The 21,398-nt window shown below is 43.6% G+C and overlaps 1 protein-coding gene across 1 annotated transcript in view; it reads right to left on the reverse strand.

Annotated features, from left to right (window-relative positions):
- Positions 1-215: 215 nt before the first annotated feature.
- Positions 216-21,398, reverse strand: part of LOC122821761 (axin-2-like) — a 32,148-nt gene continuing 10,965 nt past the window's right edge. The window contains exons 3-12 of the mRNA XM_044099954.1: positions 20,307-21,239; positions 17,589-17,720; positions 12,682-12,784; positions 9,632-9,772; positions 9,018-9,541; positions 8,272-8,448; positions 7,981-8,193; positions 7,585-7,722; positions 6,898-7,056; positions 216-3,532 (exon numbers count right to left, since the gene is read on the reverse strand). Coding sequence (XP_043955889.1) covers positions 3,406-3,532; positions 6,898-7,056; positions 7,585-7,722; positions 7,981-8,193; positions 8,272-8,448; positions 9,018-9,541; positions 9,632-9,772; positions 12,682-12,784; positions 17,589-17,720; positions 20,307-21,239 — 2,647 coding nt within the window. The 3' untranslated portion in view covers positions 216-3,405. The remainder of the gene's footprint in view (positions 3,533-6,897; positions 7,057-7,584; positions 7,723-7,980; positions 8,194-8,271; positions 8,449-9,017; positions 9,542-9,631; positions 9,773-12,681; positions 12,785-17,588; positions 17,721-20,306; positions 21,240-21,398) is intronic.

Consider the following 21,398-nt stretch of genomic DNA (forward strand, 5'->3'; position numbering starts at 1 on the left):
ATTTAAACACACTGCGTTTCCACAATGCCAGCACTGATAAGTTTGACTGTAGCGTAACGGTTGGAAGGATCTGGATCATTCAGTTTACAGAAATAATCTGGTAAAGTTCACAATCAAACCTTAAAGTGCTCCGAAATCTTCATACCTCTCCATATATATATATATGTATATATATATATATATATATATATATATAAATAAATAGTGGCGTAAAGTTTACCTAACCCTGGACTTTCTTCAAAAAGATGACCCCATCTAAAATAGCTCTCTGCACAAAAATGGGTTCAAAAGGCCCCTGACAGCGGCGCGCTGCTGAATGAGAGCTTCTAAAGATGATAAAGGATGGCCTTCAAGTGTATGCACTGACCTTTCCTGATGAAAGGAGTCCAAAATGCTATTTTAACAATATCATGATGCCCTTTCAATATGAAAGGCAGCATAAGCAACTCTCTCAACCAATGAAAGTTGAAAGGACGCCCAGCGACAGCGGAATGAGGTGTGCAAGAGGTGTGTGAAGATAAGAGACAGCAGGTGTGTGAACCTATGAAGCCCAACCTATGAATGACTGTGTAAAGTTTTTATTTTTATTTTTATTTTTTTCGAGGACGTAGCTTCTGCTTGATTCACGTCAGTCCTAAGTGAATGATTTGAAATTAATCAGCCTCAATTGAAAGAGGTTCCAGAAACGGAACGTCCAGTTCAGTAGAGCTTTTTGTGTTGCTGTTTCTGGGTTACAGGTTCTCACGGGCGTTCTGGGATGTATTTATACTTTTTAAGAGGGTAATTATTATTTTTTTTTATTTTATTGTTTGTGATAGAATGAATGAGGAAGAGTTTTTCTTAAAGCAGGTTGCATTGTCTTCAATTGCTGTAAAATTGGCCAGTGACTGAAATTGGTCAATTTTTCAACTGTTTTTTTTTAAAACTCTCATGAATAATAGTATTAATATTGTAATTTACACCTTCGACATCATGCGTTTCTTCTGGATGCTGTATGAGGTGAATGTGCAAATGGAAAACTTTCTGAAACAGGAAAAGACTCCGGATGTATCTTGGAAAACATCCAGACGTCTATTGATAAATTTGACACTTCTTCTGTCACGTTTTTTTGCAAATGTCTGATTTTACAATTTCAATAAACTTCAGATTTATTTTTTTTTTTCCTGCAAATTTCAACATTTTCAGAAATATCTTCATTTTACTATAAATTTACAACTTAATCATGAAAAACGAAATTCTTTCGAATTTAAAATCTGGACAGACAAAATTCTAGTTTTTCCCTGTAAATGAGAAATTCTCTATTTGAAATTTCCAATCCTTTTTTTTTTTTTTCTTTCTACATGAGCACTAATGCTCAGATGTGAGAAGAAACATTTATTACTTTCACGTGTTTGATGAAAAACGTCTGTCGATGTCAAGGTGCCTTCGGCATATTTTGTTCTTTTATTGTTGTTTGTTACACTTTTCTGTTTCATTAAAACAAGATGACCTTTTATAAAATCCGCTGATAAAACGGGTTTGTTCCTTTTGAGTAAACCCAACATTCCCACATCTACAGGTGATCCATGTAATCTCAACACCTGTGTCTTCTCCTCTCCTATTGGCTCTTTTGACATCCTTGAACTGAGTGGACCAGTTACTCTGATGAAATAACATCTGCTGGATGTTTTCCTCCATTTCCCCTCACTACACTGACCTGCTAATGTCAAAACCAAGACGCCATTCAACCATCCCTAATCGCCACGCTGCTGATTGTTTTAGGGGGAAGAAGAAAAAAAGTTAAAGCGGATTAAAAACAACGTCTGTATAGAAACATAAAATGTCGAGTTCATCAAACAGCAGACTGACTTTATTACCCATCTACCCTACAAGGGTCTGGGAAAGAAAATTGAGTTAAATCCCCTTCCTTCATGGTACATAAAGAGCCACAGGAGGCCGAACGTTTAACCATGTAAATAGCCGAGTGAAATGTACTCATGACAAACTGTATAATTACCAAACGTCTCATTAACACACACTTAACTCCCTCCACCTCCCTCCTCGTGCCATAAAAACACACAGAGGCTCTAGTGGCCAAATTAATGCTGCATGTTTTAATTTCCAGCAGGGAGCGCGTTAAGAGCTGATAATGGATGTAAATCTATCGGAAATTTCTCACAGGACGAGACGAGTTGCACTCTGCGCGGCGGGTGAGCGAGGAAACAGAAAAACACACAGGAGGCAGCTTGCTAATTTGAAAAATAGAGCATTTTAATAAAGGCTACATCTCTTTATAATTACAATAATTAAAGTACCGAGGCATCTTTTTAAACGGGAGCTCTATGGAACGCATAATTTACAGTTTACACGTGGAGCTGGAGAAGCCATGGAAAATATCAGAAAACACAGGACGTTGGGATGAAACGGGGGTACTAAAAATAAAAACGGCATAAAAAATATCTTTTTCTCCTAACATAAAAGGCCCCTTGTAAAAACCAAGGGAGTAAATGGACCCTGAAAACTGGGTAAAAACATGGCAACAACCCATGTACGCACAGTTACTGTACACTCGATGAAAACAGCATGAACATCATTTCCATCTGCAGCTCAAAGTGCAGAACACACACACACGGGCACACACACACACACACTGTGGAGCATAATCTAGAGCTTTTTTGTTGGATAACATTGGTGTAAACACATTTTCGGGGGGGGGGGCTCGAGGACCCATTTCCTCTACATATGTAGGCTGTCTGTGCGATGCCTGCGCCACGGAAACAAAAGGCACTAAGACGTGACTGATCAAGGCGAGCTGGGCAGAGTCCCAAAGCAGGGAATTAAACATTAATAGCATCTTTGCTCGTTTTCTTTTTTTTTTTTTTCATATAGGAGCCCTTCAGAGCAGATGGGGAACACATCCACAAATAGCACTGCAGCAGTAAATATGTGATCAAACTCTGAGTCGACGCTCCGGCAGAAAAAAAAAATTTGAACAAAATGACAAAAAGGAAGAGAAAGTTTTCCTTTAGCTCTGAAGGGAGGAATCTTGGAATTTTCCAATCCTAGCGATTTGTCTCTGGGATATTTGCAATAAATAGTAATAGATATCTATACAATGTACATGTATATCTGCAGATACATACTAGTAATGTGCTAGTGAGTGCTTGTGGTCAGCACAGGTGGGCTCTCAGTCTTACGGTAAACCCACCGCCCCGCATCGCTGACAAGTGGTCATTCTCCTCCAGTCTCTAGAAACTTCAGCAACACACAGTCCAGGTTCCCCCTCCGTCCCAGCCAGGTCCTTTAATTGTCCCGTAACATCCGTGTCCTCTTCTCTGGCCTTTCGCCAGCGCTCCGTCCATCACCCCGCCTCCAGTCCTTCAGTCTCAGCTTAGTGATGGGTCAGTAATCCCCGGCGGTTCCGAGTCAGTCCATCCGCTCCACCTTCCCCAGGATCTTCCCCTCGTACGTGGGCAGCAAGGAGCCGTCGTCCGACACTTCCTCGAACACGGCGCCGCACTCAAACTCGTCACTGGCTTTTTTGAAGTAGTACCTGCACAGGCAGAACAACACAGAGCTCAGCTATTGTTCATATCCTTTAACATTGAATGTCAACTTTTAAACCATAATTCCATCTGGATCTGCCTCGACTCAAACGGAAAGTACCAACTATCCTTGAGCCTCGTCGCATTTCGATCACAAACTGCAATATAAAGAGTTTTAAGGTTAATGTTTTCAACCAGTTGCAACATTTGTTACATTTTCACCCGGTGCGGTTCACTTTCACACTGCACTGTGTCAGATGAACCAAAAACCTCGCCTGTGGTGGCGCTACACCAAGAATCACTGAAGGAAGCAGCACAAAAACCTCAGAACAAGACATTCGCAAAACTTCCTTCTTCGAAAAATATAAAGAAGAATGGTGTGACGTCAGATTGTAGGATTTCTCATTTTCTCTTTCTACGGTCTGCTTGTCGTTCACATGCGCATTCAAACCACACAAGAGTTGACGACAACCAAACAGAGACCGACGGTTTTTTTAAGCTTTTTTTGGTTCGACTGCGCCACCACACCTCGACCCTCCTCAAACAAACCAGAGTTCAAGCTGGTTTTTTAATATATACATATTACAAAAAAGTTTGTTAAATCTGCCACCATGTTGTGACACTATATACTATGGCTGATAATCAATTAAAATAGTGGAGCTTCTTCCTGTGGCCCTATTGCACAGTCAGAAACAACCAATCAGGAAACAGATTGGAGTTTAATGCAGATGTTTCTGTTCCTCCATCACACAGTATCATAAGTCTGTGGCTGCAGCCACACAAAATGAGAGGACTGCTGTCCCCTCCTCCTCCTCCTGCCCAGTTTATTTCCACAGCGATAAAAAGATTTTTAATAAAAGTGAATCAGGACGACATGTTGATGTCTCAGCTGGCAACTTTATGAATGCAAGTAAAAGAAAGAAAGAAAAAAAAAAAAAAAAACACAAGCAAGGAGGAGCTTCTCTTTAGCCATGACTTCACCACAGGATAATGACGCAACAACCCCACTCCCCCCCAAAAAACAAAAAAAACAAAACACACACCTCCCAAGCCCTTATTTAAGAGGAAGAGAGAACAGCAGGGGTGGGTTGGTTGGAGGGATCTGGGAATCCACTCATTAACTATGTAATGGAAAAACAGCTCAATTTGCCCCATATGTGGGGGTCTCTGGAATGTACGCGAGGTTTAGGAACATGCGATGCGTACAGGAGAGCGGGAGCCCACGTGGTGCAATTAGCACAAGGGTGGTCGCTAATATATATATATATATATATATTTTTTTTTAAAAGTAGCTCAGGAAGACTTGAAGCAAATGAAGAAGGAAAGGAGAAGAAGTGAAACCACGCCGACCGTTTTGGAGAAATCTACGCCGATTCCTCCCGCTCTTTAAATACAAGAAGTCTTCAAAAGAGCTGTGATGTTTTTTTCGCTAAGAGAGAGAATTTCCACTAGAACATGTTTTATGTGGCTAGATCCGCGCTGCCCGCACTCCCCCACCTCTTCCAGTTTGCTCTGACATCTGGCACCAATATCGTCTGGCAGGGCCAAGCAGTACTGTTCTTTGTTGAACCGCTGCCATGTTGAAATGACCCAACTCCACACATTCTCTGGCTGCTGTTAAAGCACCGCGCGGCTCGCTTTCCAAAAAAGTGAAGAAGAAGAAAGGGGGGTTCGAGGGGTTTAGTAAAAAAAGGTGGATGGTATGACACAGGAACTGAGACGGCGAGCCAAAGAGGAAAAGAAGACGAGCGAAGGATCAGACAGATGTGAAGAGCCGGGAGTTTGTCACATCTGTTGATTCCAAAAAAAAAAAGAGAAAGGAACGCCGTTCACATCTGGACAGGAAGAACTTTCTTTCCTCTCGGTTTCTTACCTGTAATTACAAACACAACGCTGCGCCCGTACCTATCCTCAGCACAGCTAATGGTCCAAACACTGAAATGTTTGATCTGTTTTTTTCTTTTAATACCCGCTGGATAAAAGCAATCAAAGGTTAAACAAAATAAAATAAAAAATCTCTTTCTCTCTTTCTGAAAGCGCACGGTGAAGGGTTGGGCACTCGACGGGGCCTTGTGAAGCGAGCGGATCTGGCATTTAACTATCTGCCTTTCCAAAATATCCATAAAATGATTACAACATGTGTAAACACCGTGTGCATTCAACCCAACACACACACACACACACACACACACACCCACACACACACGGGCAGCGGGAGGAGGGGAGAAAAAGGAAAAAGAAAGAGAGGCCCTGATAGCATCAGTGAAGAATTTGCACACTGGCCATTTGTGTGAGTCTTTGTTGGTTGAAATGAAAGAGGCCGAGGCTTCAAAGCCGTGTGTATTAAGTGTGCCTTAGCATGGAAATCAATACCAGATGGGACCCAAATCGCTGCAGTTCAAACTCTCCCACTAACCCCTGCGCCACCCGCCCGCTTGTCTTTCCCTTTTCTGTTGCTCAAAAAGCCAGCCACACACACACACAGAAACAAAAACACAGACAGCAGGACTCATCACAGAAATATAGTCAGATATTTAGAGGTTAGCTGCTTTATCCAACAGGTTTTGACGTATTTAAACCACAAACCTCAGAGCTCTTTATTGCGATTTTACGTAACAGAGCAACATACGAAGTGCTAAGACCCATCATCCCAGTACTGAGACATGGTGGCGGCAGCATTAAACTGTGGGGATGTTTTTCTTCAGCAGGGACAGAGAAGCTCAGGAAGATGGAAGGAGGGAAAACTGGGGACAAAAACTGTTCTATATTATTTCCTGTCATATTTTCTAACAGAGTGAACCAGCGATGCTAACGGACGTCGAGGTTGCTGCGAGTTTCCTCAACACCATTTTTCTTTAGAATTACACAAACTTCTCCGTCTCTTCTCAGCTTTGTACAACAGTAAAGGCGACTTTTATTTACTGGGACTAACAGCAGACTGTTGACTGCTGCCACCTAGTGACTGGAGGCTTGTTTAATAATCCTAAGGTCCTCCAGACACCTCACCCCAATATTTGAGAACTGTGTTACAGGCTGAAATAAAAAAAACAAAACAGAAAACCCTTCCACCAGAACAAGAAGCTAAAATGGTGGTAGCAGCATCATACTGTGGGAATTAAATGCTTCTAAGACCCACAATGGTAGTTTAGAAGAAAGTAACCTTTTAGACTGGCATAATCAAAGTTCAGACCTAAATCCAAATGAGAATCTGCGATAATAAGCGATATATTCAGGCAATAAAACACACTGAAGGTCGTGGCTTTAACATGAAAATAATCTGAAAAAGCTCAGAGGGTGTGAATACTTTTGCATTCAAGATTCTAACTCTTTAATTCTCTACCTCCGGCTTTGGTTTGTTGCGTCTCCAGCTCACCTGTAGTTGCCCTTTTTACGGAGCTGCTCCTTGAAGTGACCCAGGGTGAGGCTGTGGCTCTTCATGGTGCGGCGGTACGGGATCTCCTCGCCGCAGAAGAAGTAAGTCACCACCGTCTCCCCGCTGCACGCCGCGAGGCCGCCCAAGACCTTCTTACATCTGCCGGGACCCAAAAACGGAGACAGAGAGCGTGAGAGATACGACACGGACACAGGTGGTACAATAGCACCACGACGAAACTCATCCAGATGCTGACTATGCAGGCTTGGAAATATGAGGGATGCCAGCGAGTGTGGGAGTCAGACTCATATGTGTGTGTGTGTGTGTGTAATCAATTCTCCTTCAGCTGGGTCCAAGGCTTTGTAGGCCAACATTAGAGGAGCTCTCTCTGAACTACACCAGCTCACAGAAGGACAGCCAATAATAACGATATGAATAGATCTCCATGAAGAGATAGAGCCAGTCCGGTGGTACCGTGGCAACAGCCTCCAGCACACACACACGACACTGATGCGCACATTAAGACTGAAAATGTGTGTGTATGTTGTTCTGTTTATGGTGCGGGTGTCAAGTAGGAAAAGTTAAAAGGGTTTATGTACGCTGGAAGTTGGATGTTAAAGCTCAGAGCAGGAGGAAGAGGAGGAGGAAGAGGAGCAGAGAGGAGGAGAGGAGAGGGAGGCCTCGTACTCTTCTGATTGGAGGAGACCCGGGCAGGTGGAGGTGAGGCCAGGGGAACCGAGAGGGGCAGGACTGGGGAGAGCTGACCCCCCTGCATGGACTGTGACTTGGTGGGTCTTCTCTCGTTGAAGGCTGGCCAACGAATGCCTGAATAAAACAGAAAAAATAAGATAAAACTCACTCAGTTTACAACAAAAACAAGTGCCTTTTAAATTTGTATTTTTTTTTTAAGTGGAACTAGGACCTTTTGTTAATCCAAACAAAAACAAAAAATCTTGCTGGAAAGTTACTTATACGTTAGCTTTGTTAAGTGCGGGTGCAGTAAGATATTTAGAGTAAAAACTAGACCAAACATAGTTGGTAAGGTGTTATTGTGGAGCAGAGCAGCTCCTCTGGGGTCCGTACCTCTGTTTGGGGGTCTTGGTGGAAACCTCCTCCAGTCTGCGGCAGGCCTCCTCCAGCTGGGACAGGGTGTTGGGAGGGGGCAGGGGCGGCATAGCGGGGTCTTGGATGAAGGGCTGAGCCGGTTGGTGGCTCCGCAGGTGGCCGCAGCTTCCTCCGCCGCCCCAGGTGTGCGTCTGTGTTGACGAGCCTCCGAATTTCTTGGCGCCCTGGTTACTGCAGGACAGAGAGGGAAATGTTTACCGACCTAACAACAAAAAACGACGTGCTTTCAGACTCGCTACGCCTGCTCACCTGTGAGACTTGTGTCGGCTCTGCCGTTTGCTCTCCAGGATCCACTGGCGAACGTTCTCGGTGGGGTCAGTTGTGTCTGTGGGCAGCTGTGAGATCCCACAGTCGTCCATGCAGCCGTCTGCGACCCCCTCTTCGGCCTCCGAGCGACACACGCGTCTCGATAGGGAGCTGGAACGCCTGGGAAACGGAAACATTCCAGTCAGATTTTATGCTAGCTACATTTCCATTGAGCATATAACTGCCAAATTGGAATTACAAAAATATATTTACTTAATAGAAGCAGAAGAATTAAAAATAAAAACAAAATATATGTTTTCGATAAAAATGTTTTTTGGCTATATTGAAATTTTGCCAAACCGCAATGGAAACACTTTTATAACATTATGAGGAAAATGCGATCTGGTAGTAACATCCAGATCAAGAAATTAGATTTTACTACTGGCGGAAAAGTCAAAGAAGACAACAGGAAGTGGTAGGAGGATCACAGAAGAGAATGGATTTTCATGACTTATTGCTTGAACAAACTTATTCACATGGGATCTTAACTGCTTTTCTTATTTAACAGAAACACTGCAATTACAAAACTGAGTGTTTTTGACATTAGCGGAATATCTAAGTTTTGCTCACATTTGTAATGGATTCACAGCTAGAGAAAATCTAATATAATCAGACTGCAATAGCATTGGAGAGAGATATTTTGAGAAGGTAATAAGAAGGTTGAGCAGTTTTATCATGCTCAAACTCACCCCATGTTGCTCTCGGTCGAGACGGAGCCACACATCTCTCTGCCCAGACTGCGGCTGCGTGGGTAAGCCTGGCAGGACTGACAGCGGCCGGCGGCAGAGCAGACGCCCTGCACCCTCAGGGCCGCCTCCCGTTCAATCTGCTCCTTGGACTTTGGACTGGCGTGGTGATGTATGTAGTGGTGGTGGATGTGCTTGGTGCTCTGCCTGCTCAACAGGGTCCTGCTGGAGCCCAGGCTCAGAGCGAAAGCCCCTGAGTCTGGACTCGACACAGGAGAAGTGGACGACTCGGCCCTGGCGCTGGGTTTGCCTCCACAGGCATGCGGCCGGTTCTCCGGGGAGCTGGAGCGAGGCGAGTGCAGGACGACAGTGGGCGACTGGCAGCCGGGGGTCTTGAGGACCCGAGACAGGTGCTCATCCAGGATGGCCTGGGGGTCTTCGTCGGAGGAGCCCGATAGGAGGGCCAGAGGATGTGGGGAAAGCTGCGGAGCGCTAACAGAGATCTCTGAATCCTCTCTTTCCTCCTCCTGGGAGACAAAAACAAGAAAAACATGAATTCACAGAAACACAAAAGGAAAAAAATAAAGGAAGAAAAGTTCTGAAAGAAGAAGTCAAACCTCCTGAATCTGCTGCAGCCGCTCCTCCAGAGAGTTGAAGGTGTCCTGCTTCCTCTTCAAGTTCTCCAGGCGGGAGATCAGCTGGGCTGCGAACTGCGCCGGCTCCAAGGGGACCATCTCCTTTGGAGGACGGGTTGTACGCTTTAGGGGAAAGAAAGTGGATACATTAGCTTGTGTTTGATTCCTAATCAAGGTAACCTAACTCCACAGCTTCCACATCGTGAAGCAGATAACTGAATATTTCAGCAAAAATATTCACAAAATGTCCTTTAAAAATGGTGAGCACCTGGAAATTTAAAGATGATCAAAAAGGTTCAAGAACCTTTTTGTTTTGTGTTAAATTTGTCAATATCACCATTGCGTCCTTTTGGTGTCGGATCACACATAATTGGACCCAAAGTAATCGTATTTGCTGACAATGTTTTCATTTTTCATCATGGTTGTCATGCAAAATTTATTTGAATGTTTTTGGTGTCAAATCATAGCCTACATATTTTGAACCATAGAAATCACCGTTATTTTGTTCATCTTGTGTTTCCCCTACATGCAGAACATTTTTCAAAATGGCCACCAGGGTTATAAAGGTGAAAATATATTTGCAATAAAATCAGCAGCAGCTTTTGCCAGTGATGGGCACCGCTAACCAAAACATTCAATTCACTAATCACTAATTCACTAAACAAGAATCGTAACTCTGCTAATGCTAAACTTTTATACACATTAAAATTTAGCAGAAGCTAACGCTAAACTGTTATGCATGCTAAAAAAAATAGCAAAAGCTTATGCTAAACACAAAAAAATTAGAGGAAGCTAATGCTAAGCCACTGAACACATAAAAGCAAACGCTAGCCATCAGTCTGCATCACACACTCGGAGGAAGAAAACTTGCGAACAGAATCCCCTGTTTCAGTTTTGGTAACATTCATGGCAATAATTGGCTTAAAAGGCTCAAAAACGGTGGCCATCTTGAGAAATGGAAAACATCCTGAAATACAAGAGGCTAACAGTTTATATGAGAAACACAACCTGTAGGGTTGAGCATCCAAATCTTTATGCTTGTATCCACACTTTAAATATTCTTACAGTAATATGCTGCACTAACAGTCAATTTAAACAACCAGCATTAATAACCAGCCTGCTAACCCACGGCTTGTTTTAGGGGGCGGCGGACCCCGGGCTCAGCTGGTTCCCTCTGTCATCATCAGCGGGCCTCCAAAGTCAGCTCACTTCAAAGACTTCCTCGTCAAATATCAAACACTCAGTAGGGGTGGTGGAAGGATGGATGGAGGAATAGATTGATGGGAAGCAGTGGCTTTACATCTAGGAATAAAAGCCGTGCATCAACAGGGGGTGAAAGAGAACTCCAGGGAGGATAGGATGAGGGATGAAAAAAAAAGGAGTAATGGGAGAAGTCGGGGATGCAGATATGTGCGCTTTCAGGTTCAAATAAAAAAGACAAGACCTGAGAGGAAGAGATAAAGGTACTAAAACACGGGGTGTGAGATCAGAAAGGTTGAGGAATTTTATTCCCCCACCTCGTCACACACTGGGCACCTTTGAGCTACGGTGTTGTGACAGTGAGCGGCTGAACACATCTTAGAATATTTGCATTTTTTTCTTTCTGCATCGAGGCTTTCTTGATTGTTCCTCCATATTTTTATACTTTTCCTAACTCTTTGTAGTCAGAATAAACAGGGACAGGGGGGCTGACTGATGGTGCTGGGAGCTGATGCATTATGGGAATGGCAACCATCTAAAAAATATAAAGAGGAAGTCAGATGGGAAACAAAAACAAGAACAAAGGCAAGAAGAGCAGCCCCATCTAATCTGTGCAGCTTTTTTTTTAAACCTCAAACTTCCTGCTTATTTCTTTTTTATAGATCATAAGTTTGTGATCAAGTTTAGAGTGCCTTACAAAAGTATTCACACCCTTTGACCTTTATCACAACATAATTACCAGATTTAAACACATTTTATTTAGGATTTATAACCTATATGTAAACTGATGATAAGAAAACCAGCTCAAAGGTGAAATGTAACTCTGGAGGAGAAGCGGAGATCCAGAGCTTAGGTGGGACAATCAGCTGAAAAAAAAAAAATAAGAAGAAATTTGGAGCCAACTGAAGTAAGAAAACCTGCAAAGTAACGTTGACTATCATAATTCAACGTTACTTTGTGTTGGTGTATCACGTTAAATCCAAATAAAACATGTTGTAAGTTTGCGGTTTAAAGTCATAAAGTTTCAGCAATACTTCTGCAAGGTATTGCTTTTATCAAGTTTGGTTAAATCCGCTCCCCTCCAGCCTCCTCTTCCCAAATATCTTAAGCTAGTATCTCCCCCCTGACCTGCTGAGAGCTCACATGACGTGCTCAGACTCTTCCCTCTGATCCTTCACTTTTATGTGAGATGGCTGTGTGTGTGTGTGTGTGGGGGGGGGGGGAGGTTTAGGGTCTGTGTATGCTTGGATGGGGAAGGAAAGAGGGGAAGGGAAAGGGGGCCATCTCAGTTGGAAGTTGTCACTTCCCCGTGCGTTTGCTTCATTCATCTGCAGATCAAAGCGTTGCGTTCGTGCACGTTACTGCGAGCGTGCTTGTGTTTTTGTTGGGGAACCGGGCTGATTCCAGGGCCCCTGGGATAAGGCGGCAGAGATCTTCCTCATCTCTTTCTTATTCTCCATATTTACAGCATCGGCGGGGAAGAAGAAGTAGAAGGAAAAAAAGCGAGCGCTGGGGCGATAAACAGCTTAGAGACCTCGTTCCTTCCCCCTACAGACTTCAAGGTACCCTAATGGGGGGTGTAGGTGACACCAAAGGTAGGCAGGGGGCTTGTGTTTGGATGTGTGTGAGAGTGGGAGGCAGGGTCTTTGACGCCACTTCTTCAGATCTTTGCTGGTGTTGTTGAATCGAGAATGCCAAATACAGTTTGCACAGCACTATTCATAGAAGCGAGAGAGACCCGGAACGGAGGGTGGTATGGAAATTACACTGTGGGACCCGGGCTCAAAAAGACTTCAGAGTGTGTGTGTGTGTGTGTGTGTTTGTGTACTTACAGGGAAAGCAGGCAGAGAGACTTGGCTGTTCATCCTCATGTTTCGTTGCATCTCTCTCTGTAGCTGCTTTTTGGAGCCCATTTTATATGGAGGGATGCCATCTCTGAGGGGGGAGGAGACATCACAAAGGTCAATTACCCAATCAGATACATCATTAAAGACCGCTTGTTAGCCAAAAGGACGGATCAAACAAACTTCAAGGGAAAAAAAATCTAATTTATTAATTCCTCTTCCAGGCTTAATCCGAGGTTAACCGAGTCAGTGTTCAGGTCTATATGTGTGTGTGTTTGTTGGAGTCGTGTGGGGTTCATCTTCAAAATGAGATAGTTCCAGGGACATTTTATTTGCCCCAGAAATGACACTCATCATCCCCCAAACATTTTTCAAGACCAAACTGCATCCTTGTCCAGACTCTAATAAACAGGAATCCCCCGTCCATTTTTTAAACTATAAATATGAGTGAATGTTTACCAAGTTTTTACTAGTTATTGCTTTACAGTAGAAGAGCCACAGAGAGGAAGGAGTGAAACAGAAAGAAAGAGGAAAAAAAGAAAGAAGTGGATGAATGGATCCAGTTCTTGGACAATGAGACAGGGAATAAAGTCAGAAGTTACGTTCGATTCAATATGTTTCCATTTTGTTTTTCCATGTTTATCTAGTCTGTAGAGTGGCATTGTGTTCTGACACTTAGTAAATGTTTCTTCCCCAGCAATTGAAGTAAAGTCAAGGTTACAGCTGCTTTGCCGACTCCTTACACCTAGGCCTGTGGTGATAAACAATAAATCAATTAATCGCACGATAAATTAAAACTAACAACCTCATTTTAATTATTGGCTTTATCGTTGCTTCTGGCCTTTTTCTCTTTCTGTTGATGACACTGAATGAAAAAAGGCTCAACTCAGATGCTCACCACTGACCCTCCCTTCCTCATATCCTTAGTGTAATGCCCAGCGCACACGACAGGATCGTGTTGTCAGAAATCCTAGGTATAACGGTTCGATCGGTTCGATCGTGCCGTGTGGTGTCCAAGATCCATCCATCCATCCATTTTCTATACACCCTTCGTCCCTAATGGGGTCGGGAGGGTTGCTGGTGCCTATCCCCAGCTAACGTTCCGGGTGAGAGGCGGGGTTCACCCTGGACAGGTCGCCAGTCTGTCGCAGGTGGTGTCCAACAATGAGCACAAAATAATGGCTACAAGTTCAGTTAACTAATATTAAAACCAGGCATTAATCAATGCTTTACTACCATCTACCTACAATGCATGTGACTCTAGTGTGAGTCCTGACTGAATGAAAATCATTATAACCTATTTAGGTCACGTTAGCGAAAAACAGCTGAAAAGTTACCGGGTTTATCAACTGCGGTAGCAACTTCACTCCAACTCCTCCCCTCGTCATTTCTATATTCTTTGCACAAATGTTCAATAGACATTAATGTGGTTTCCACATATCATCTCCAAAGCACGGAGGAGAATCCGCACTTTCTGATTGGCTACCTGTCACATTTAACAAGCTGCGTTAACACGGCCAGTCGGGAAAACCCCTGATTTAGATCAGGACTATGACATCTACAGTAACACACCACACACTACAGGATGATGGGTTACGAAATCTCAAGCAACAATCGTATAGTGTGGACTATTGCATCAGGTAGTTAGATGTGCCCATCTTCTATATTTAAATCTAATGATTACTGAAGGACAATATATTATACAGACTTCATAATCTGTACGCTTTTGGTTGAATCCAGTATTTATTTCCACTTTGGCTTTAGGTTGTTTAGTCTTTATTCTAGTACATTTTTTGTTAATGGAGACGGAGCATCCATTTTATTTTTGTTTTTGGTTCTTTTGTTTGTCAGTTCCAGTGTTAAGTGTTCTTTTGAAAATAAAGTGTATCTATCTTTGGCAAGAAATCGCATGCATCATTACGTCACTTCCATTAAGTCAATGTAAAAAGGTCTTCAATCAATATTATCGTTTATCACAATATTTTTGAGACAATTAATCGCTCAGCAAAATTTCTTATAATGACAGGCCTACTTACACCTTTCTACAGAGTTAGCAGATACAGGTTGAATCTGAATTTCTGCCTGGTACAGAGTTGACTTTAGCTCAGTACCTTTACGCCCGAGTTAAACAGCAGCTCCCCAACCAAACTGAGAAGCACTTTTCTACTCTTGCTTTAAAACACCACATTCATGCGCATGAGCAAAACCCCCCACTTCCCTCCTCCACCCCAACCCCGTCTCCAAACACACTCCCAATCTTCATTTGGCAAGCTTTGCCGCAGCCAGCCTCTGATCTCGGCACATCAAAAGGCTGGTTTGTAAGATAAGGTAATGTTTGAAGTCTGCGCAGCTGCATTCCCCAGCGTCCAAGCAAATCCATAAATAAGATATAAGCAAAAAAAAAAAAAAAAGAAAAAAAGAAATCCCACCCCCCTCCTTCTCGCTCTATCACCGCGCACTTTCTCTTCCCAACCGAGCGCCTCCTCCCCCGTTACCATTTTTCCTCATTTTCTATTTTTCCCTGCTGCCTTTATCTGTAAATGCAATTCAAATGTTTATGGGTCTTTATAGCTGTGACCTACTGAGAGGCAGATATTGTGATCAAGGCCAGAGTGGGCAGGAAATGAGGCGGGGAAGTTGGTGTCCCTGCGGCTCAGCCTTTCAAACTGTGCTGGGCAAAGTACAGCAGAGCAGGACCGTATGTCCCTCTGACTGCTGTAAAAAAAAAAAAAAAAAGAAAAAATGACTTTTTAGCTGCCGCCTTTCTGCTCCAGCCAAGCCCAGGGTTTGAACTGAATATCAGCGCTTTCAGCTCATCAGTATCTTTAGCTTGGTCATGGTTGATCTGGACGTTTCATCAGCATCATCCTAGCAGATATGAACTAAGGGTGAACTCTGGATAGAGATTCTTCGACTTTATGTCCCAAAGAAAGACGAGCACTTCGTCAGGTATAGGTCACATGACCACGTTGTGTAAACGAGGCCCATGGCACGTAGCTGGATGAGTTTATACAACATGTGGACAGCCGCGTTCACAAATGATTACTGATTAGTCACTTTTTGGATCAGAGAACCCAAAGAAGGCTGATGATTAATGAGGTTGGAAATAGAGCAGGGCATTTATCGCATCGTTTGTCATTCATCGTGATAAATTCCTTTTCATCATAAGAATTTTAATTCATTGTTGTCATAATAGATTCCAATAAAGAAAGGTGTTTAAAAACCATCAAAAACGTCAGAATTGTCTAGATTATTAGTTTTTGTAGTTTCTCCACATATATATTGCAAATACAAAAATATGATTAAATGCAGTTAATGTGAGCACCTTAGTGATACAAATCACACTATCTTATGTGACCCATATCTTACAGAAGCTTATTAGAAGCTCCACAAACACTCAAGAGCAGAGTTTGTGGCGCTATGATACCTTCAGTTGCCTAAAAAGTCGTATCAAATAGTTCTTATTATATCTCAATAGTATCACAAAATATTGTGATAAAACTTGAAGTCCACATCGATTCAGATCTTTGAACATACATTAGAAATTGGCTGGTGAACAGAATCTGTTTCGGCTCGAAAACACTCTATGGTGTGAACGTAAGTAAGGGAAGAAGACTTATCGTTAGCTATTTTTAGTATCTGTGAGGTGTTTGAAAATGAGAAAAGCACAGAGATGACTGAAGATATTTAAAAGGAAGCTATATTTCCTACAGAGGGAGAGAATAAAGCAGGATAACAACAGGAAGGCCATCGGAGTCTAGCAAATAATGTCTGGAACAAGTTGGATTTGGAAATGTTTACGATCTCAACATCTCTGGAACAACGTGCTACATCATGCTAATAGCACTAATTACTAATATGAGATGCTGTCTTTTAATACAGAAGCTCTTAAAGATGAATCTATGTTTTCAAATCTGTTTTGAACCTTTACAAAAACTGGTGATCGAAACGCTAACTGACCGAGTCATTTCTACACTGAAACAGCTGAGTGAGAAGCATCAACAACTTACTCTCCGATAGACATTTGAGAATATTTTGGACAACACCAAACACAAGATTTTAGCAGGAAATACAGTTAAATTAGTCAGAGTATATAATTATATTAAGGAGATATTTCTTGAAATGTTTTACTATTTACTAATCAACAGGTGTTGAAAACTTTAGTTTAGGAACCTTTTAGGACCTTGCTCTAACTGGACTCTAATAACCAGCCTATGCCTGTTTGTCAGAGATGTTTTTTGCTCTACTGGTGAATTTGGGATCCAGACCAACTTGATGAGGATCATTGTCGACCCAAATTAACTCCTGTGTTTTGCCAGGTGTGTCCCTACGACTAACTCATGCAGTTTGGTTCTCAGCAAGTTGCTTGAACTGCTGGTTTCTGCAGAGTTCAAACTGAAATTTAAGTCCTCTTAAAACCTTTGTAAGACCATTGTGAATGAAATCACCCCCTTGTAGTAGTCCCAAGCTTTTTTGCACAAAATGAGCATTATGGTTTGACAAAAGATGTGAACCAGAGGGAAAGACCAACCTTTTCCATTCAATTAGCTAGCTAGCTAGCAGGGCAATATTAGCAGCTAGTTAGCCACCTCAAGTCACAAAACAGAATGAAGACTCAAATGTTTGCTTCATAGAAAAGTTCAGTGAGAAAGTAAAAAGAAACTACATAGATCAAATAACCCTGACAAAATGTAAGACCTGTGGTTAGCTTACTTACTGCCAACTTAATTTTTTTTTTTAAAATGAATTTAAGACATTACAAGGCCTTCATTTTAGAAGCAATAATTTAAAGGTTTTTATGGATGTGCAGACACCCTGTTGACATACAAGTCATTTGATGTGTTCTGGACACACATGTGTGTGCACGCATGTATATCTGATTAACATCCACTCACACACTGCCGTCAGTCACAGACATGGTGTCGTCAGTCAAGGTGTCACTGGAAACCTCGCTGTCGTTGGTGCTGCTGACAGGGGCGAAGGCGCCTGCATGGTAGGGGTTGATCTGCTCGGCTCTCTTGTAGGACCTGGGCAACAACAGATTAATATTAATATCACTCCAACAGGCTGGCTGTGGTTCTTAAATCAAAACAGATTGGGTCTTTTTTTTATTTTTTGTAGGAGAGCTGAAAGAAACGTGTGGATGCAAGAGCGGCAAACATGACGAACAAATGTGACAGGCTGGTGTGGAGCCTGGCAAACTTTGTGGGAAAACTTCTTAAATGTCCCACAGTTTCTCTTTCCACTCCGCTCATCCACCCTCACTCTTTCCCCCAGCGTGCATTCCCCGCTGTGTTTGCATTCTTGCCATGGTACAGGAGGAGGAAAGCGGGGCGAAGGGGGGCTGAGTGGGAGTAGCACAAAAAGTTTCGGCTGGAAGCATGGGAGTGTGTCACAGACGGAAAGAAAGGGGAGAAAAGAGAAGAAGGGGAGGATCTCGGTGCGGAGGGAGAGAGACCCAGCATGACTAAAGCTGCAGTCCCCCCCACCACCTCCCTCCAGCTCCAGACTGACCTTCAGAGGGGTTTGCAAAGAGTCAGGTATTTAGCACAGCTGGCCCGGCATTCTTCCCTCCCTGCCTCTCTTTCACCCCCTCATTTATCCTTTCTCCTCCCCCCCTTTCATGAGCTGCAACCGTCCTCCTCGCCTCTTCCCTCCCTCCCTCCATCCTTCCTTTCCGCTCCAAAAGCAGGCCTTGTAGTGCCCGTCCCTCGGTTTTCAAAAGGAAGAAAAGATAAAAGTAAAGAAGGCCGAGGGAGTGGAGGAGGAGGAGGGGGGTGAACAGCAGCAAAGGAGGGAATCTGAGGAGAACTGACACAAACAAGAAGAAGGGGAGCAAAGAGTGACAGAGAGGAGGAAGAGGTCTTGAATCTGTACTGTAGCTGCTGCCATTAAGGGTTTGTTTTCACTTTTAAGAGAACTTGAGTCGGAAGAGACTAGGAGAAAAAGGGCGGCGCAGGTTCTGCCGCCATTTGCTGGTTAGGCGCAGCCCAGGTACTGAAAACAAGCTACACAAAGGTTCTCCCAGCTGTGGGGGCTTAAACTGAAGCTGAGCACTGCTGGTTAGCTGGCTGAAACATAGCTGCTACACTTTTTTTTGTTTAGAGAGTCAAATTTGACCTTTAGCAGCTAGTTTGTTTATTTAACCACTCAATGTGAGACTTGTATTAGCCTATAAACAACAGAATATGTTACCAATATTGCCATAAATTTAAATTGATTCTAATTATGTAGCGTTCCCACCTGTTGCTGCACACTCTGTCAGCCATTGCAGCTTCATTTTGCTGTTAAGACAAATTCAGCAGTTTTGAAATCTTTCCAGTCACAAATCAAATGATAGTCATGATGTCGAAACTTAAAGGAGTACCATCTATCCTTGTTATTAAAGGAATCCTGTTTTAAAACTACAGTTTGAATGAGATGAGTGATTTATCTGTTGGGCAGTAGGCTGCAGATTAGCCACATTCCGGCTCTGCTTGTCTGCCACAGATTTGGCCAGATGTAAAAAAGACACTAGCTTCCTTTAATACTCACATTGTTTTAGTAGCTGGAAGGCTAAGGCTCATAGGGAGTGGTAGAGACAATATGTGGTGGTAAGGAGAAAGGAAACTGTCTGGAAAATGACAGTTAATTATGTTGTTATTACACATAATAACAATGGTATGAAACCTGAATACTTTCCTAAAGCTGCACACCTTAATCAAAATAAGAACTAGAAAAAAACATTCATAACTATAACAACAAACATTAGAAATACTTTCAAGTCTGACCTGCTGATTACAATGTTATCGGTCTGTAGCACATGAAAAGAAACTTTGACTCAACTAAAGTGAATCAAAGATGGTCACTGAAGCTATAGACTGATGATGGTGGAACATCTGAGTTTCAATGCATCAGTGAATAAGAAAAACAATATTTTGAGATTTTACCAATCTGATTCTCAGTCAAAGCAAAGTAATGAAAACATGTTTGATTCTTATCTCCAGATGATTGTTTGGTGCAATAGTTTACATTTTCTGTTTGAAATAATAGCAATTAGATCGACTCAAGTTTTTGTGTTACTGGTATTAGGAAAACAATAACTGAATTCAGCAACAGACTAATACGAGTCCCAGCATTTGAACGAGGATATTGGAAATACTTGCAAACACCTTGCAGTTTTTTTTCTCCCAGGCCCTAACTTAAAACAAACAGAGTAGGATGGAGCAAAGAAAACACATAAATGAAACTACCCTCACATCAAAGTGACATCTGAAGAGCCGCCGTAGATTTTTTATCTCCGCCTGAAGGCTTTTGACAGAGGTGGTACAAGAGGAGACATAGCACAGCAATGTCATCATCTATTATTTGCTGGCTGGGGCCAGAGCCAGCCCCTGCTCTGTGAACTTTTCCTCTGGAAGACGATCCGTCACTCTGCAGAACCATTTCAAAGCTCCGGAAATCCAGGCGAGCGCCAGCAGAGGGCTGCTGCTGCTGCTGGAGACTTTGGGAGAGGGGGAAGATGGCCAGAGTTTTCTGCAAACTTAGGAGGAGGGGAAAAGCTGTGTTGTACCTCTCTTAGAGTAAACCTTTGCTCTAGAGGAAAAAGGAAAAAAATGGTGCAGCAGACATACCTGTACCCCTTCTCCATCATCTCCACTGCTCTCTGCGTAATGGGGACCCTCTGCCCCTTCAGTCCCAGCAGGGCTTTGGCTCTTAAGTCACAGCTCCACTCCTCTTCTTCGTTGAGCGTGGGCAGGTATCCACATACAACTTTCAGGCTGCCCAAAGAGCCCGGGCTGACGTGGCTCGGGTTTTCCCCACCGGTCCGAACATACTCTAGATAAATGTCAGAGGTCAGGAACATCTGGTAGGCGTTCTCCTCCATGTCTATCTGGATCTCCGTCTGCGCCTGGTCGAACATGGCAGAGTCGATATGCTGCCTCTTGATGTTATCCCGAATGAAGGTTTTGGTGGGCGGCTTCAGCTGCTTGGCCACCACGCTGTTGTTCTCGATGTAGCGCTTGTAGATCGCCTTGGCGACCCGCTGCGTTTTGGTGTCCTTCAGGTCCATCTGCCGGAAGCCGTTGCAGGCGAACCAGAAGTCCAAGGCGTCCGCGCACTTCTCCCGCTCCAGGAACGTCCGGAACAGAACGGCGCCGTCCTGGTCTCCGAGCAGGGAGTGCAGGGACTTCGTCCAGCGGGAGAGCGGCGAGTCCGGCGAGGCGCTGCCCTCCGGCTCTCCGAGACCATCCTCGTTCCTCCGCGCCGAGGAGCCCGGAGAGCCGGCAAGCAGAGCGGATTTGGGGGCTTCGAGGGGTTTCATCATTGCGGCTTTGCTGGGGTAGCGGGGCGCATCGCCCTCCTCCCCTGGCACCGGGGGTCGAGGGGCATCTTCGCGGAAACTACTACTGGCGATATGGTCCATAAGCGGCCGGCTCATGTCTCTGAAAGCAGCAGGAGATAGAGCAAGAGAGAGCGCTGATCGCCTCCTCTGAGCTCCTACTGTAATCTCCTCACTCTCTTGTGTCAGCGGGGGGGCTTCTCTCAGGCTGCCCGTCTTCTCTCTGAAACACAAAGTATTGATCTAATCACAACCAGATCCGCCCCGACTTCAAAGAGACAGAGGAACGCAGTCAGAGCCTTTGCTGGATTTTACAGGGAAAAAAAAGAAGGGGAGAAAAACCGCTGCAGCAGCATTACATAAAGCGGAGTTTCTCTCATCT

The sequence above is a fragment of the Gambusia affinis genome, linkage group LG19 (genome assembly GCF_019740435.1).
Source record: "Gambusia affinis linkage group LG19, SWU_Gaff_1.0, whole genome shotgun sequence".
NCBI lineage: Eukaryota > Metazoa > Chordata > Actinopteri > Cyprinodontiformes > Poeciliidae > Gambusia > Gambusia affinis.